Source organism: Patagioenas fasciata, chromosome 2 (assembly GCF_037038585.1).
Source record: "Patagioenas fasciata isolate bPatFas1 chromosome 2, bPatFas1.hap1, whole genome shotgun sequence".
NCBI classification, from domain to species: Eukaryota; Metazoa; Chordata; class Aves; order Columbiformes; family Columbidae; genus Patagioenas; species Patagioenas fasciata.
In genome coordinates this window covers 42953504-42972080 of record NC_092521.1, presented here as the reverse complement: position 1 = coordinate 42972080, position 18577 = coordinate 42953504, and the positions used below count along the sequence as shown (strand labels likewise).

At 35.9% G+C, this 18577-nt stretch overlaps 1 protein-coding gene across 7 annotated transcripts in view; it reads right to left on the bottom strand.

Annotated features, from left to right (window-relative positions):
- The window catches only part of RB1CC1 (RB1 inducible coiled-coil 1), a 76985-nt gene that overhangs the window by 24468 nt on the left and 33940 nt on the right, over positions 1-18577 (bottom strand). For all 7 annotated transcript variants that reach the window (XM_065830810.2, XM_065830811.2, XM_071804111.1 and 4 more), the window contains 8 exons: positions 18136-18571; positions 14044-14214; positions 9647-9831; positions 7183-7369; positions 7021-7102; positions 6058-6119; positions 4916-5019; positions 2339-2465 (listed from right to left, as the gene is read on the bottom strand). In XM_065830810.2, the coding sequence (XP_065686882.1) occupies positions 2339-2465; positions 4916-5019; positions 6058-6119; positions 7021-7102; positions 7183-7369; positions 9647-9831; positions 14044-14214; positions 18136-18571 (1354 nt within the window). The remainder of the gene's footprint in view (positions 1-2338; positions 2466-4915; positions 5020-6057; positions 6120-7020; positions 7103-7182; positions 7370-9646; positions 9832-14043; positions 14215-18135; positions 18572-18577) is intronic.

The following is an 18577-nucleotide window of genomic DNA, read 5'->3' as shown; positions in this document are numbered from 1 at the left end:
TGGTTGTGCAACAGTGATTTCCTCAACTGGTATCCAAACCTGTGTTCTATGTTGTTGGAGTGCTAAATAATTCAGATAAACCCCATTTCTAGTTGGTTTATTTGCTATACTTCTCTGGCTAGCATAAAGTCTGTTTGGAGATTATTGTCCACCTAAATTGACTTCTGGGGTATCTCTGTGACAGCAACATTCTACTATATAGGCAACGCTCAACACCTGCACAGGCATCACTAACTCTGCCCCAAATTGGGACAGTATCTTACAGTTCATCAACAGAATGTGTAGGTGCATGAAGCTGTAGGCATCTTCAGGACTCATATTTAATGTTTAGTGATCCTTTTAATTATATACTGTAAATTCCCAGCAATACTAAGGATAAGAAAATGTTTCCATATTATTTCAGTAATTCTATGCAAAAAAAACCCTAAGCATGGGCAAAAGTAGTATAACCTAAAAAGCACTTCTAGATCATCTGCAGAACAAAGCAACACAAAGACCAAGTAATAACAAGAGCACTGTTGTTGACAAGGAAAAAATCTTTCTGACAGATCTATTTGCTTCAATTCCAAAAAAGAGTTCAAATGAATCACTGAAATTACACACAGAGATGGGCATTTTCAAGATGACATCATGAATGGCTTAGCTCTGACTGTGCAATGCAATTTACTCTAAGGAAAGAGACAATTATCCAAATTTGTCTAAACACTTGACATTTTAGAGTCAGCCAAGAATCCACACTGGTCAAAGCCCAGTGAAAGAGAAGGGTGGGAAGAACAGATTCTCCTGACTTCGCAAACGTCTTTTTTGTGCAGACAGGTACTGATAAAAATTTCTCAGTTAACCAAGTCTGAACCAAAAAGAGCAAACTATCGAGACTCAAACAAGTAAGGTACCTTTCCTTTTTCTACTATTATGTATATTTTGAATTAAAACTTACTCTTTTGATTTATTTTACATTCTTTTTTGACATTGCAAGCCTTAGTGAAAAATTCATTCATTAAAACACCCGTCACTATCCTGGTTTCCTATGAGATAAATTTAAGGATGCTCCAAGTTGGGGTGGACTTCTGTATTTCAGAGCATGATCTATTAAAAGAGCATGTTCAGAAAACTGCCAGATTTCACAACATTGACACCATTTCTAGCCATTCCATTGGCTAATACAGTGGTCAGGCCCTAACACTCATTTGTAAAAAAAACAATCTTCATAACGAGAGAAAAGAGCTAAGAAATTACATGAAAAAAGGTCTGGCATTTACATTACAGAATAATTAAAAGCCAAGATCTCATATTTTACATAAATGAAAGACTTCCAGTAAATCTCTTCTTCAAGTCACAGAGGAATAAAAAGAGGACTTCACGTCACGTGGTTTACACAGGAATTCGCTAATTCAAAATTAAGCATGTCCATAACCTTGGCAATTATAGAAGATACTCCTAATCAGCAAAGTGCATCCAATACATTATAGATGATAACTTGGAGCCCCACAAAAATTACACCTTTTTCCTAAAGCAAGAACTGCTCAAGAAATACGATTTGAAACAGTCAACTTCACATAAAATTTTAAGTATTGCTGAATTCACTCTGAGTTTCACTGGGACAGGCTACAGTCAGAAGCTAAAAGGACCGTATTTGGCATATCACAAAAGTTAGAGGCTGAATGCACAGAAGCAATCAAAAGTCATTGGCAGAAACAGTTTCTAGGAGAAAGAATCTGCTTGACAGGCAGAGCAGAACTAGGAATGGATCTTTTTGCCATCTGTTCCTTCTATACTCAAACAAAAAGACTGCACATTTTTTTTTCCTTCCCCAAAAAGCTGGACTGCAACAAAGGAGAAGGTCACATGTCAATATTCAGGCTACTGGGTACAACTAACCAAGGCCCTACATTATTCTTAACTGCTTGTGTCAAAAGGAGTTGAGAATCAATGCAAACAACTTCATTAAATACACACAAAATTAACAGAAGCAAAATACACACATTCTGCACGCAGAAGCCTGAGAATATGGCAGAAAACAGAAATATTAACAGAATAATTCTACTTCTACAATTTATGTGGAATACATGCATTTACTAAATGTTTGGAAGACATTCAATATGTTTTGACTATTCTCTAGATACAACGCACTTTACTCATTGAGAGCTCAAAATTCTCAGAGTATTTACTAGAATGTGATCAGAAAGGAAACTATTATTATGCAGTTATGAGACCAACTGATTTTTACATGTGGAAAACCAGAGTTTCTTTTCTGAAGTGGTTGATAAAACAATTATGAAAATATTCTACTGTTTCGAATAGAATATTCTGTTCTCTTAGTAAACAAAACCAAAAATACCTTTTGTTCATTCAGCAGGTCTGTAATGGTTTGTGACATTTCATCCAAACTCTGTGCTGCCTTTACCAGGTTATGTAGAGCACGTACATGCTGGTGAAGAGGTTCAAAGTCACAAAGTATGGGGACCCTTAAAAACAGTACAGGATTATATTTTTTCATATTGTTTATTAGATATTCAAATATGTTAAATTATTATGCCTATATTCCAACAAGACTAAGCTTCCCTCTGTATAAAGTTTGTACTTTCTGCATTTCATCCATTTACATGGAAAATCCTCGAAGACCACCTGGTATTTCTATTTTAAATTAAGAACTTCAGAGCTTTTAAGGAGTAGATAACAATAAACACAATGAAGGGGAAGTAATAAGTCAGTCTTTCCTTCTGAGGAAAATATTTACCAGTAGTACCTAGAGTTCCAATAACAGTAACAGAAGAGAATTGACAGTGATTAGATCAGTAACTGAAGCACTTATGTTTGCAAATTACTCTGTTCTTCCCTCCAGTTGGATACTCTCCAATCCAGCTCTTCCTTTGAAGTAGCTATTAATTCTCTACTGTTTTATTGTAATGATAGGTAACCTAAATTAAAAGATTGATTAATGTGTCGTGATCACATTTGCAAGTGTTGCAAGATAAGCTTTCACTTGCCAGTTTTCTACAGCTCTGAAAAGAAACATCTTTTTTCTTGAGAGTCCATATATCCAGAATTTGTGATTTGTTCAGAAATAGCTCCACTGAAACCATGAAACAGGAGTTCATTTACACTAACAGTACAATAAAATAAAATATTTTACATTCCCTATTCAATATATAGGGCAAGTGGTATCTCGTGTATTTTGCAGAATGAAGATTTCAATAATTGCTAAAACATATATTGGAAGACTGAAGCACTCTAATTAAATAAAGCATAATTTTAATTATACAGCTCAGGGGTTCAGTGCTGACAGAAAAGGACTTTGTGCTGAGTCTCAATTTGCCTAGTGCTTGCTCTTCAGATGTTAAATGAAAATACCAAAGGAAGTAATGCTCTGAAGTTTCTTCTGAAGCTCAGTGTCTACCAAGGTGTGTGACAGCTCTGCACACTCAAGTTGGAAATATTGATGATAGTGGTGGATTTGCAACAACTGTAATCCTGAACTCAGAAACCAGGAGGAATGTGACATAATCCCACCTCTATTGCCATCAAGTGGAAAGCTATGTCACTACAATTCAGAGGAAATAAACCAGTTTTGTTAGTGATTCTAACAATAGTAAGGCAAAATGCTTCCTGAACTCAGTCCAAAATTCCCAGGAAGACTGTAAAATTCTCAGACACTCAAAAATCAGGCAGACATCAACAACATGATACTATAGTTGGCACCTTTTTTCCTGCAGAATCACTAAAGAGCAAGCCTAAATACATAACTAGAAATTAAAAGGGTACATCAACTGCATCATGACATATCACTGTCAAGCAGACTAAGCTCACTATTCATTTTCTTAATTCCAGCAGCGATATCATAAGGATGGTCACAAATTTTCAATCAAAAAGAATGCCAGTACAAAATATAGGTGAAAAACACAGTGAATTCAGCTCCTGCACTGTAAACCAATATCTAGGCTGATACTCTTGGTGAACCTGACAGATGACAGGAGAGTATCCTCCTTTTGGATTTATCTTATGCTTTGTGGGACTATGGTCTTGGGGCTACAAAAATGGAACTTCAGAAAATCCCTAACTGCAGATCTCTTCCAGGAGAAGGATGATGGATACATGCAGCATCTGATTGTGGTCATACTGATGGACAGATCTTCTCCTAGACAGAACCTCACATAGAACTTTCTACTGCCAATGTCTTGCCCATTATCTTGGCTATTCCTCTATCTGCTACAGGTTTAAGACACAGGAGTTTGAAACCTCACTCTAATAGTCAGTTTTTGCAGAAAGACAACTCCAAGTTTTAGATAAGAAACTAATCCTGTCAAGTTGCCTGTGAGATAAAGTAATAGCTTTCCTATCTATATTTGCATGTCTGCCTCACTGTTGGGAGATAAGAAACGTGGAAATAGACCTTCTGCTCAAAATGATGGATTTCCATAGACAGTAGAGGCACTTCAGAGAATACACTTTTTAGTAGAATCCGTCTGTCAGAGAAAAAGCGATAACGGAGTACAGGAGATGTCTATGATCTCATGCCGGGCTGAAGAAATTTATTCTAGCTCCTTCAGAATACCACTTAAAAAAGAGCAAATTAAAAAACCCCACAATTTAATTCTGATCTGACAAAACATAAAAGTTATTAGTTCATTTCAGTTTAAAACTGACAACAATACTTTTTTGTCTTTTAGCTATGAGGCAGCTCAGAGGAACATCCAATATCCTTTACATCTCAATATAGAATATAAGTGCTCAAAGCATTCAAGCTTGAGTACGTGAAGCATTAAGTCAGTGAAGACCATTCCTTAAGAATGATATCAGTTCAAAAAATATCCTTGTCTGCTCCTTAGAAAAAATGAACTGGGGGGGCGGGACTGAAGGGGTTGAGTCCAGGGCGAAGCTATTTTCGTAACATACAAACTTTTAAAAGGTGGTTTACCTGAGTAGTGGCTGTACTTCTGAAGGACAAAAAGACTGCAAGAACTGCAAGTCACTTAAAGAGATATCTGGAAGCTCACTGTCAAATCTGCGAGGTTTTCTTGTCTGTATTAAGAAGAAAGTAATTTACACATTGTCGTTAAGGTAAATAATATCAAGGTAACTCAGGAAGGATTACAAAGAATTTAATTACATGGAAAAGTTGCTGTTAAATTAATCTCTGAGAAGATTTCATTGGTTTTTTAAAGGAGCCATGCCTTGCCCCACCTTTCTAAGAAAAATAATTTATATTCATAGTCACTAACTCTATCCATAGTTCCTTGTGCAGCAGTAGAATAGAGTATTTCAGCTGGAAGGGACCTACAATGATCCTCTAGTTCAACTTCCTCCCTACTACCAAGCTACATAAACATTAAGAATATATTTAAATAATTAAGGGATAAGAGATAGCACTAAAGCTTTATTTAATAAAGTCAAATATTAGTTCAGTTCAGTATTCAACACACTGAAATGAGTAGCATTCTTATTTTCCAAGTATCCTTTGACAAAAAAAGCTGCAGGAGTAAAGATGAAAAGGTTAAGTGAGGCCAAGTGAGATGGCAATGCTAGAATCAGAGGATGTTATCTTACCTGAATTAAGCAATCTGTATGAAATCAAAGTTCACAGGCAATGCTTGACTACAACTAACTTTTTCACCCCTTCATGTTATCAGCCCAAGAGGCAAAAATGCTTATCCACTCATGCAGTGATTATAGAAAGACACAAAACCTTTTACTTGCTTTTACCATACAATGAATTTTATGGCTCTGCTACTCAAAAGAGAGGATTAGATGGTCAGATTATCCCTCCTGGCTTCTTTCTTTTGATCATTAATAGCGATATTTGTTAAATACTACAGGCTCCTTGTTAAAAAGGAATATCGAGGTGACATCTCCTTTCCCACCACACTGCAAGTTATGAACCAGTATTATTACAATAGAGGTCACTTGAAATACCAAGGAACACTGGCTCCCAGCTTTTTCATCTGTTTCAGAGTAATATGACGGGCATACAGCTTGCATGCATTAAGCTTAGGTTTTTAATTTAACAAAGTACTGTTTATAAAAATGAAATAAAATCCCCCAAATAAATTGAGTACATACACAAAAGGATGGAGGCCAGGAGTCAAGTCCTCTAAACAAACGATTCCTTAGAAAAGACTTCCCTGGGCAAAGAAAAAATGGTTATTTAAAAGAAGGAAACGCAACACACAAACAATGCTCCAAGAGAAAACAACTAAGCAACTGCAGTTTAACAGCTGAACTAAAATTGAAAGCATTACTAAATATGACATTTCTTGACCACATAAAAATTGCAAGTGACCACAGAACTCCACACAACACACACCATCCAATTAGAACTTCTCACTTCACTGAAGCCTCTTTTTGCCTAATGGTCACCCCTGCAAAAGCCTCAACTCCTTTTTTCAAATTTTAACTGTAGTCTTTCCAAAATGTTGATAACCTTTCACTCAATTTTCTTATTAAAGCAGTTCATTCAGAACATAAAAGTTGCAGACTTTGCAGATGAAAAAAGAATGATCAGATTTCTTTTACCAGCAACTTTTTTTTTTTTTTTAGAAAAAACAACTTCGAGGTATTTAGACACAAGTCTTCGTGGTTTGTTTATGGGTTTCGTGGGTTTTTTTGGTGGTGGTGGTGGTGGTGTTTTGTTTTTGTTTTCTGTTTTCTTCCTGAAGTACTACAGAGGAAGTTGCAGCAATATCCAAATATTTGGGAATAGTTTTACAAGTGTTACTTAAAAGAACAATAAAGCTCGCAGGGCATGTTCAAACAGAAACTGCACTCAAATGTAATAATTAGAAATCTTACATTTTACAGGCATTAAACTAATCAGAACCTTCACAGTGTTTTGGATAATCTATATGAAACAGTTCATCAATTTGATTAACAGAAAAATATTTCTTCATAATAGGAACATTTGGCACACTGCATGCATCTCCTATTTAGAAAAGGGACAGTTATTTGAACTACAACATAATGAAAGTACTTAAACTACAAAGAAGTCATACTTAACCACAATTCTGATTTCATGGAAGTACTTACTGAACAGTTTACCAAAAGATTCCCTTTTTGCCTTTTCAGCTTCATACAGGTGCTTCCCATCTTTTATTAAAGCACCTGCCCACTGTGGAAGGGAAAATATATAGTTAGCTGTTAGTTTATACACTGACACAAAAGTTTGGTTTTGAAGTCTTACTTACTTACCTCCCTGTAGTGTTTTATGAACATTTTTCTCCTCACCACCTCTACAACAGCTAGACAGTACATTTGAGGAACAGTACTGAGAGCCTCTACAACCTTGACCCTTTCTAGGAGCTCTGTTACAAGACGAAGCAGCGCTTGTAGTTTCTCTCCATCTTGGTCAGCATGAAGCATTACAAAACAACACCACCTACAAAAGTAGGTTACACTTTAGAAGACATCAATTTAGTCATCTTTTCTGCATTTATATTTCACTAAGATTAGCAACATGTCCAGATGAGCTGAACAACAACATTATTTTACAGGGGAAAACAACAGGCTATCTGGAAGTATCAGGCAATTTGGAATTCTATAATCATCTTGTAGCTCCCTGTTAAGTTCTCACAGTAAAATATCCACATCAGTGCTCAAAAAATGAACACTTACCATTATATGAGTTAAGGTATTGTTTTTCCCAAATAATGCTCTTAGCATACATAACCTTAGGAAGAAAGATAATGTAATCTTCTGAACAGTACTTTTTATTGACAGAAGTAAAAGTGAAACAACAAATACAAACAAGTCAACATTAAAGCAACTGGGAACATATACTAACAGAGAAATACAAGAAATGCACTGTGGACTTTCTCATAGTAATGAGTAGTAAGAAATAAAAAGAGGGTACTATGTGAAGCCAACACATGGCCAGTTCAAAACACAAAGAGCTACATTTTCCATATAACATAATGGTAGAATCACAGAATCGACTGAGTTGGAAAAGACCTCAGAGATCATCAAGTCCAACCCTTGGTCCAACTCCACTCCATTTACTAGATCATGGCACGAAGCGTCATGTCCAATCTCAGTTTAAAAACCTCCAGGGACGGTGAGTCCACCACCTCCCTGGGCAGGCCATTCCAATGCCTGACCACTCTCTCTGTAAAGAATTTCTTTCTAATATCCAGCCTAAATTTCCCCTGCCAGAGTTTAAGCCCATGCCCCCTTGTCCTATTGCTAACTGCCTGGGAGAAGAGACCAATTCCCACCCGGCTATAACTTCCCTTCAGGTAGTTACAGAGAGTGATGAGGTCACCTCTAAGCCTCCTCTTCTCCAGACTAAACAACCCCAGCTCCCTCAGCCTCTCCCCATAGGTCCTGTGTTCAAGTCCCTTCACCAAAGAACTTCCAAAGAACAGGAGTTTGTGGATTAAAAAAGAAGTTGGACATGGAAAAAACCCTCTGTCAGCAATTAAACACAGAGGAGTTGCTTCTAGATCAGACCATAATACTCTTCTCTAATAATATTTACATCTGATTAAGTTTACGTTCTATGTTACCATAGTGGCATAATGGGAATCTAGTAAGTTGATACTAACTACTACTGAAGACAAGCTAGAAGAATCTTTGGTTTGACCCAAAATACAGTGGGTTGTTTTTGTTTGGGATGCAAGTCTCTTCCTCTAATAACTCATGAATTAAGTGTCCTCTACACAAATACTTTAGCACATAGGAAATGAAAGTGGTATTTATGGCAACCTAGCTTCTATGTACTATCCCTAAATACATGTTACAGTGAAAAATGGTGCAAAAAAAAGTAATCTTTTCATTGGGTTGAAAGCAGACGCATAAGTAAAGACAAACAATTTTACATTTTGATTTACCTAGCAGTAATATATTTTACAAACACAATAGAATCTTTGTTGCTAGCGCTCTATTGATTCTGTTTTACTTCCTCCTACAGCTTGTGTCTGCCTTGTCTATACAAACTGCAGTCTCTTCATTAAGAAAAACACTGGTGGCTATCCAGTGTGCAAGCCTAACAGGGTCACAACATTGCCTAATTATTTGCTGCTAGTATAAAGAAAGTTTTTTCTTCTAGAAATTGTTAAACTTGTATTTTTCCTATGTATCTGACAAGACAAGTTATGTAAAGCTTTATAATTAAGTGCAGCAGTATGAAAAATTGTATTTCCCAGTGAGCAATACAGACTACTTACTGCTTTCCATGTTATACAGTAATGATGCTTACAGGAAAAATTGCCATTTTTACTGGCTGTGACTGGATGTAATTATTTTTCATGAACTACAAGCCAGTTGAACTACTGCCATATTTTTCTGCTTTGATGTGATCACAAGCTACTGAAGAGCGTTTCACCTATGTTTACAATCCTCTGAACACATCAATATAAATGCCTGTCAAATTTTAAATAAGATACTGATGGCTTCTGATGTTGATGAGAGGAGAGGGGATTGTAGGTTCTTTTATACTGTTTTATTGATATGAAGACCATTTAAACTCTAATAAAAGTTTATCTTAAAATAATATTTTGTTTCTCACTTACAAATAACTTCATATACAAACTGAATTGATTCAACTTTTTTTTCCTCTCCCATTAAGGAAATCTCTGTGAATTTTCTTATGACATACATTCTTTAAACAGTCTTGATGCAAGTGGAAACAATATAAAGTTGAAAAGTTGTAACTTACTTCAGTCTGACTTGTAGATTATTTGCAAGCTCCTGTTTGGCAGTGGTACATTTCTGTTTAATATCTAACAGTTTTCTGTGATTAGTTAACATAATCATCAGCTGATTTGCATGACTCAAACACAAATCAGGCAGCACAGAAGGATCTTTCAAGTTCTCAGCTCTCTTCTGATTAGCCAAAAATCCCTACAGGGAAAGAGACACATTTGTTACGCAAGCTTTGTGACAATCAAAAAGCATGGAAATGATCCACCCACTCTGTAAGAATGCAAGTGTTTTAATAAATTTACTGTAACCATTCAGGAGTACAACACAAAGCTACATAGAAAAGGTGCTTTCTTTTCATTGTATAATCTGGTCCAAATATATCTCATTTGATATTTCTCTTCCAAACAGTTATCAACACTACCTTATAAGAACTTGACACAACTAACCAACACCAGCGAAAGTTCACAGAAGTTAATGCAGCAGAAAAGCAGCTCCTATGGTGGAGCAGATCAACCATCATTGTAATTTCTGCAAACAACCAGCATGTTAACTTCTGGCATATGCAAGACTTAACATCAACTTAAGAGCACATGCTCTTAAGGCTACTGTGGGCTAAATAGTACGGTTTTTGCATATAGAAATTCATACATGAAACTAATTCTCCTTGAGAGCCAAGATCGCAGCTAGACATCTTATTTGCCCATAGGAGTTGGGCACAGCAAAGAATTATCTGTTGTGGATGGTAACAGGCAACCCCTAGAAGTGTGGGGGCAAAACAGGGAAGATGGACTGCCTTAGATGGCTGATTGCAGTTCAAACAACTTATTTAAACCTTTGTTTTCTTAATAAAGAATTCAAAAAAAATCAGACAATAGTTTTAAGTGTTTCTTTCTGAAGCTGAGGTTGATGAGAACAGTAAACATAGAGAGTTATACAAAACTGCTGAAAAATGAAACCACCGTCATTGATGATTTGATACTGAATGTAAAGCAATCTTCTCGTAAGATGCTACAAAACACATTTGCAAATATTTGTATCCTAGTGAGAACAGCACAGAAATCAAAGTAAGTATGAAAAAAATATATTAAGTGTAATGAAAAGGAAGAAGATGCACACCGAAGATGGTAGAGAATACTGAACAGTCAACCATTTACTGAAATCTGAGCAACTTATGTACCGAATGAGTGAGCATCCTCTGTGAAGCAAAAGAAGGCTGCAAATTTTTTTAACTGTATTATCCAAGCCAAATAAATGGAAACCAGAAAAGGCAGAAAGAATTGTTACTGAGATGATAAAGAAGACAGCCTCATCAAAAGAAGTTAGGTTGTTTAGTGAAGGAATGCAAAGACATTGAAGAATCACGTAGTGGTAATCGTTAGGGAATTGACAAGCACCGAAATCAAAGGCAGTATAGGCATGACAGAATATAGAGCTGAACTAGCCAAGAATACTTTAAGATCTGAGATCAGCAGATGTTTATAAACATTAGGATGATCAGATTGTATATAACTTTTCAACAGGAATAGAGAGGTCAAGGCAATAATTACTTTAAATATGAGCTCAGTAAGCTTTTTAAATTAATCACATGGCATGAAGCCTGAAGTTACACAAAACTGCATGCAGTGAGCTAGAAAACCCCTTCCAGCTTTACTCTGAGTTCTGAAAGGGTATTCCATAAATTTGAGTATCTGTTGACATTTCCAATCTGTGGACCTATCTTTGAAATACAATGTCAAATAAAATTATCCTAGTGCACAACTCAGAAAGAAGAATCTTGGTATACTAGGAAAAGGTCAGTGAAGAAAAAGTACATTAAACTGACCAAAAAAGAAAGGGGGGGCAGGGGAGAGGGAATAGGGAAATCTCTCTACGTTGTGGAGAAATCCAAGGTCTAAATAATCAATTGTTTGAAAGTTACAGCTCTTGGCAAATTCTTCAAAGGTATAAACTCAAAATTTACAGCAGCGTTTAAACAAGGTGGCAAAGTATCTTCCCAACTGACTTTTAGACATCTCACTCAAAAGTGGGATTGGTAACCTTGAGGTAGGCTTTTCCTTCAAGTAAAGAGGGAAAACATAGCTAAAACCACTACTCACAGCACTGGGCAACCAGGCATGGGATGGCAAGAGCAGCTCTTCCATCATGTTAAATCCCCCTGTATTTAGCACTGGCCTACAATATAAACATCTATGTAAGGCTGAACTTTAGCAGAAACTTACTTCTAGACTTACTCATTGAAACTATCTGAAGAGAGGCTCCACTTTTAAAGAACACTGTCAGAAGTACTGGTAGCACCCACCTTTACGTATCAGTTGGAGAACGCAACAGGAAGCCTGGGTCCTATGTGACAGTCAGCCCAGTTCTCTCCTCCTCAAAAAGAGGTTCTAACCACCCCAAGATAGGGAAGCAGTGTTCATTTACTCCTACTAACAATATACCACTAGGCAAGCAGAAATAATAAACTCATGCCTTGCCTTTCTTCGTGGTCCCAGCTCTGACGTAAAAGTGAAAATGTGAACATCAAATAATGACTACATACATATTAAAATATATTTTCAGTTGCAAACAAAGCATACAAGGACAATCCTAAGTATAAATTTAATTGAGGCACTTCACAGAAACGGTATTTAATAAAGAAGCTTTAATATGGCACAGACACGTTTTTTAAAAATATAGGAGCTATAAATTTTACATTTAAAATAGCCGTTAATCAAATAGCTTCAAACGACACTGTCTAATGCAGGCACACTACTCTCCTCACTGCGTGCTTGGTGATCAACCATTAAGCACGTTCCCTCTTCCCTATATGGTTGAGTGATCAGTTACCAAGGACTCAGTATGTCTCTTGAAAATTAAATTTAACCTGCTTATCTATTCTTCCCTGCCTCCAACTGAATTTCTGACTTTCTAGCTTTTTTTCTATTTCTAGACTATAAGGATAACAGAAAAACTCAACATAGCTCAAACCTGAAGGTCCTTAGACTTTTTCTAACTCCTGAAGTATATAATGAAGCTGGGCCATAACTCAGAAAACAAAGCAACACGCCCCCTCAGAACACAAAAAGCTCACTGCATGGACTGGCACAGGAGCTGATTAATATAACCAAGAAAAAGGACAGTGGAGAAGCTCACAAATCATCTGGCTGCACTTATTTGACTCTGAAACTAACTAACTGAAGGTCAGAAGATGACAACATATTAAGAACAAACCAACAAATTAGAGGGTCCGACAGAAAGTGTTCAGGACGTGCCACCTCAGCATGATGCCAATTTCATGCATCATTTTCCCTTTCCATGACTGAGGTTTTTTACATGTCTGTCTTCCATTTAATGAAAGACTGGATGAACTAGCAAAGATGAATCAATTCATGGCATCCTGGTCTCCAGCACAGGAGCAACTGCAAACTACAGGCTCTCTGACAGTCTACCATTGGCAAAAAGTTGTCTGCTCTTAAATGTAGCTATAAAGCAGGTAGAATTTAGACAGATTTGACAGAAATGTGTACAGGCAGATACTAAGATAATATTTAAGCCAGGTGTTTTCCTTAAGCTAATAATACTCATTTAAAACATCCATTTTCAAATAAGCTTTAAAAAATACTTATTTACAAAGTTTATAGCTGTTTATAGTTGACAGCTGATCTTGGATCCTTTTTTTTAGCAGTTTCTACATTAATTTGAAAAATCTTACACTAATAAAAACTTGTTTGTAAACCATTCACTAGATTTAACAAGTTACACCTTTACACAACAAGAAACACCTTAAGAGGTATATTCAAAGTTCTAAATTTTACCATATTCTAAGCAATTCTTACTCTTGCAGAAGAAACCTGATTGCTAAAATAAACTAGATGTATTCTATGCCAGAAACACCACCATACACTGAATCATATCAGAAGTTAGCGATTTTACACCGGTGCTTTTATGAGAATGTTGATTGGCTGAACTAGAATTAAATATATTTTTCCAAATTATAACCAAGAGAATGCTGACAGAAATACTCCAGTTATAAAAATATACGGCTTAATATGCAGTTGACAAAGTTGCAGTGAACTACATCTCTGCACATTCCTAGTGCTTTAAGTCTAGGATATTTTAAGTAAGGCATTTTGTAGACTGATTTATTCTCCTATATAGGTGAAATGACATAAATATAAGCCCTATACTGAAGTTCTGGGCCTGTCTACCACCCACTGTTGCATTTTCAACTAGTTTGATGTTTTAAAAAAAGGTGTTTAAATTGATGTGGTAGTGGGAGTCATGAGCGGAAAACATGACCACAAGATGTATAACTACCAAAACTGAAATGACAAATTACTGTGAATATAGCACCTTTGCTTTAATCTTCAACAGCATACATGTATCAAAAGTCTACCATCTTCCAGTGTTATACACACAAATGGGTATTACCTGAGCAAGTTCTTTTTGTTCATTCACCAGTCTACTGCAGCTTGCTATCATCTGGTCCAATGCATAGAGCCTATCCTCGAGGCCTTTAATGGCCTTCATGTTCTGATTATCTAGTTTGGCAATAGTTTGACGACATTCTGCCAGAAAAGGTTGGATAATCCTTGGATCAAGCTAAATAAAAAAAAAAAAGTTATTAGCAGTTGACACACTGAAAAGTGACATGAGCTAACTACATGAGTTCTTATAACTTATTTTTTTTAATGTAATGTGTCCCTACACCTGTCACCTGTTTCAGAATTCTGAGTTAATGGATTTTATATGACAGCATGAATTTCTTAGAAGTATTTCAACCAGACCATCATGCAAATCAGGATCCTTACAAGAGGAAGGAATATTAGTTGAGAGCACAAGGCAGGGTCGAGTTGGAAGCAGCAGTTTAAAGCTAATGGTCACAGTGTACAGTGGAACAGAGTTCATAGAGCTACAATTTAAAATAAGCAATGAACGTGACTCAGTGGAAGGTGCAGCAGGGAGGGTGAAAGGAAAAAGCTGCGAGACCCATCAGCCTTTTTCCACTAAATGAATGTTTTAATTGATTCCTTACTCAAGCAGCTCATCTCTAAGCAGCTGGAAAACATGCTATGGAAAAATAATACATTTGTAATACTTTTTGCTAAGGTTTTTCTTGATAAAAACACACTTTAAAAATCATTTCATCACACTTCTACACAGGCCATTATCCAGAAAAAACGTATTTTAAACACAAAGAGGCTACCAAAATCCACAGATACTAACAGTGACTCTTGCAAGTTTCACTATAAGAGCAGTGACATAAATTAGTCTTTATTTCCTTAATTCTAAAATCAGCATAGGTAATTACAATAGTTTATATAGGACAGTTTAGTCTAAACCTGGATTAGTTAGGAAAATAACTTTGGAGTCAATACATGTTAGCAGAACACGAACAAATTTATTCAAAATTGTTATTGCATGCCATCTGTTATATGAGAATCAAGTGGAAAGGATACTATCCCGTGAGGTCATACTAGATGTCACAATACAGGTCTCTTTTATCAATATGCATGGTGAATGTAACATCACAGAGCGTACAAATTAACCCTCAGAAAAGAAGCCACTTACACTAATCAATATTAGCACAAATAAAAGTACTATTTTCCCCTCAATCTGCTATTTAACTGTATAAAAGCTTTCATACACAGCACTTTTTCATTCTGGAAACACCCTTCTGGGGTACAGAGAGAGGAATCTGAAGAGGAAAGGCATCACAAATTAAGGAGCAACTATGAAGAACAGGTCTTTCTCTTGAAACAAAAAGCCAGAATAAACAAACAAAAATAAACAAACAAACAAGACCATAAGGGTAAGTACTAAAAACTGGTAGCCCAGAACTCTCAGAATAAATAATGTTATTATTAGTATGACAAAATACATCAAAGTTTTCAGAAAATTGCAAGGGTCAATTTTTAGTATGTTACGAATGGTCCTCTGAATCTTGGTCTTTCTCAAGTGAGGTGTCCATCTTCAAGAACCATAATAAAAATAGCCTTTGGGATTAAACCAGATGGGTTTTACAGGATCATCTTCATTGCCATCGTATTCAGGATTATTCCACTGCAGCATCCCAAACAGTTTGATTTTTCTGTTTTTTTTGTTTTTACTTTCATAAACTAATTGTGTGTCTCTTATTACCAAAAAAACAGCCTAATTCTCTCATTCCAACCTGTAATGTTTTTCCTTCACCCATGCTTTTTATCTAGTCTTCGAGTTAATTACAATTGTAGCACTCAGCTCTACTTTCACTGATAGAGAATATTGCTATCCGAGTCTTTAACGGCTAGAAGAGACTTTTACTTAAGTAGCTATGACAGCATTTAACAGAAGCATCTGGTTAGCTCCTACTTACCCACTGCTTTTGCTGCAGCCTAGGTTTCTGCAATTAGAAGTGTCATTTTGTAGAAACACCTAGAGACTCGAAGAACCAGACACCTAGCAGCACTCTGTGCAACACATCAGTTCTGCCAAGACTACCAATATCAAAGTTATAAAGCTCATCCTATGATGCTTTACATTTTCATGAAAATATTACCCGAATTCAAAGTTCCAAATAAGAATTAAAATCACAAACCATTTGTATAGTTCATATTTCCAAGAAGAAAAAAGCACAGGGAGAATGCAGGAAAAATCATAAAAAAAAAAAACCAAACACAACAAACAAACAACAAAAAAACCCACAATTTAGTCATTTAGTTTTAGTTTGTTATGTTAAACTGTCATCTCAGGTAAATATTAAAAAAACAATTATGTTGCAAGATATTGATTTAGTATTTTCAGCGACAGGCCAATTCTGTTTTGAAACTCATTCTAATTCAATGGTAAGCAAACATTTAATCATTTTTCTGTGCTGCTATCAAAACAATGTAATGTTTTCCTAAAGAAAACCAGCAACTATCACATTATTTCAAAGCTTTGGGGATTTTGTAAACTAAAACAGATCAAGATTGATCAACATAGTTATTCTGGTAGTGGCCACAATAGTCTGACTAAAGTGTTTTCCTTACCTGCCAATTCTGCTTATGCCAAGAAAAAAAAACACCTTCATTTTTGCAGGAGCAATCACATTTTTTCCCTACACAAATCAGCTTAACTTACAATACAATTACGATAGTTGAAACAAAGGATTTCTGACTAGCCTTAGGTAAGGCAAGGACAGAAAAGCACTACAAGATTGCCTCTCTAAAACAGATAAGACTACAGGCTGACCAAAAAAAATGTACAGTGAGTTTTTAACTGAAGTGGTTACCCTTTAATTTTTGTATCTTTAGTATCCCTAAAAATTATTTGGAAGGAACTGTTTAATGTCTGTCTCTTAAAATATTGACTTTAAAGAGACATTATATTTGTGCCCTCTTAATATTACACACAAAGTGAATTTATTCTCTTAAAACCAAACTACTCGGTTTTGTTGCTGTTATTTTAAAGTAGTAGAAAGTACCTTATAGCATTGCTGAACAAACAGGAGAGAGGACTGTCTCAGACTTCAGCAATTACAAGTCTTTCACATAGAAAACTGAATATTGTTTTTGCTAAAAAAATCCCTTTTTTAAAGTCTAGTCTCTCTCTTAGCCTTTCCCAAACTATTACAATCTAGCTCAAAATCGTAAGCAGTGCTTAACATTAAGCCAAATGCTCCAACTACTTTTAAGACAGAATTGGAAAACCAATGCACAAAACTGATTGCATGATAAAGTTACCTACATCAGATGGGGTTTAGACGTAAGATGGGACAGGAGGACTTTCTCAGTTAAGGAAGAAATAAAGTGTCAAAGACAAGAGAAATTGTTTCCTTTGTTCAAGGTATGTTGAATTCTAATAGTATAAAATTATACGTATGCAAACAAGGCTAAACAATGCAAGAAACAGTGAGAGCAACAAAAGAAGGAAATCTCTAGGCAAAAGTTTTTTAAAAGGTTATAAAGCTCACTGCTTAAAATAATCATTTGGAAAGCAAAGAAAGTGAGCAATTTTTTATTCTACCAGCAGAAGAAATACAAAATGACATGTTGGGCTCTTTTGAGAACAACTGCATCAGTTAACAAGGAATGCACGTAAATAAAGTATGTAAATTTTTCACAATTAACTACATGTTTTTGTCCTGTATTTTAACAAAGGCTTCAGTATTTTCTAAACAAAGAACATTAACTTTGGTCCAGGAAAATCTTTACTTTCATTATAAGCGTAATTTCTATGAAAAAGCCAAAGAAAGAAAACAGCTTCTTGCAAAGTGACTTGGCTTATAGGTTTTCCAATAGGAATGGCTATCTGAGAAAAAGCATTCATTGTGAAATCATACATTTTCCTAGAGGTCAAATTCTTAACACTCAAGAACTCTTAAAATACTTCCCACATTTCCACCACCCCCTTAGCTTCTGCTTTGGTCTCCATTCAGAAAGTTATCTGAGAAAGAACGAGCTACAAAAAGTTGAGCCATTGCAAAAACACCAGCACCCGGAAAAAAAAAAACAGCAACATTCAACGCAATATAATTTGATTTTCGAAAAATTGTTAACTTACCCTGCTCATAGAATCAAAACATTTTCTGACCAGCGATTCAACATCATTAGGTCTATCTTGAACATTTATCCAGTCCAACAAAGACACATTGAAGGAAGGCTGATCATCATCTTTCAGTTCTACTGATGTTTCATTGTCCTGGACAGTAGCAATTTGACCAGATTCCTTGTCATCTTTTACATTTCCAGAATCTGTGCCTTCCAAACCTGAATGTTCAACTGACTTGCAAAATGAGGCTAACATTGATTTACTGTTCATTTTAGATATACCAGAAGAAAGCACCAATTCAGCAGATTTCCCATCCTCAGTTTCTTCACTTTCTGCCCCTCCATGCTCAGCTGAAGAATCCAGTCTTCCCAAGCACTCTCTGTAACTATGTCTCGTTAGGCACTCCAGCAGTGGTATCTTCGCCATGACAGAAACAGCAGAACCCAAACTTTTT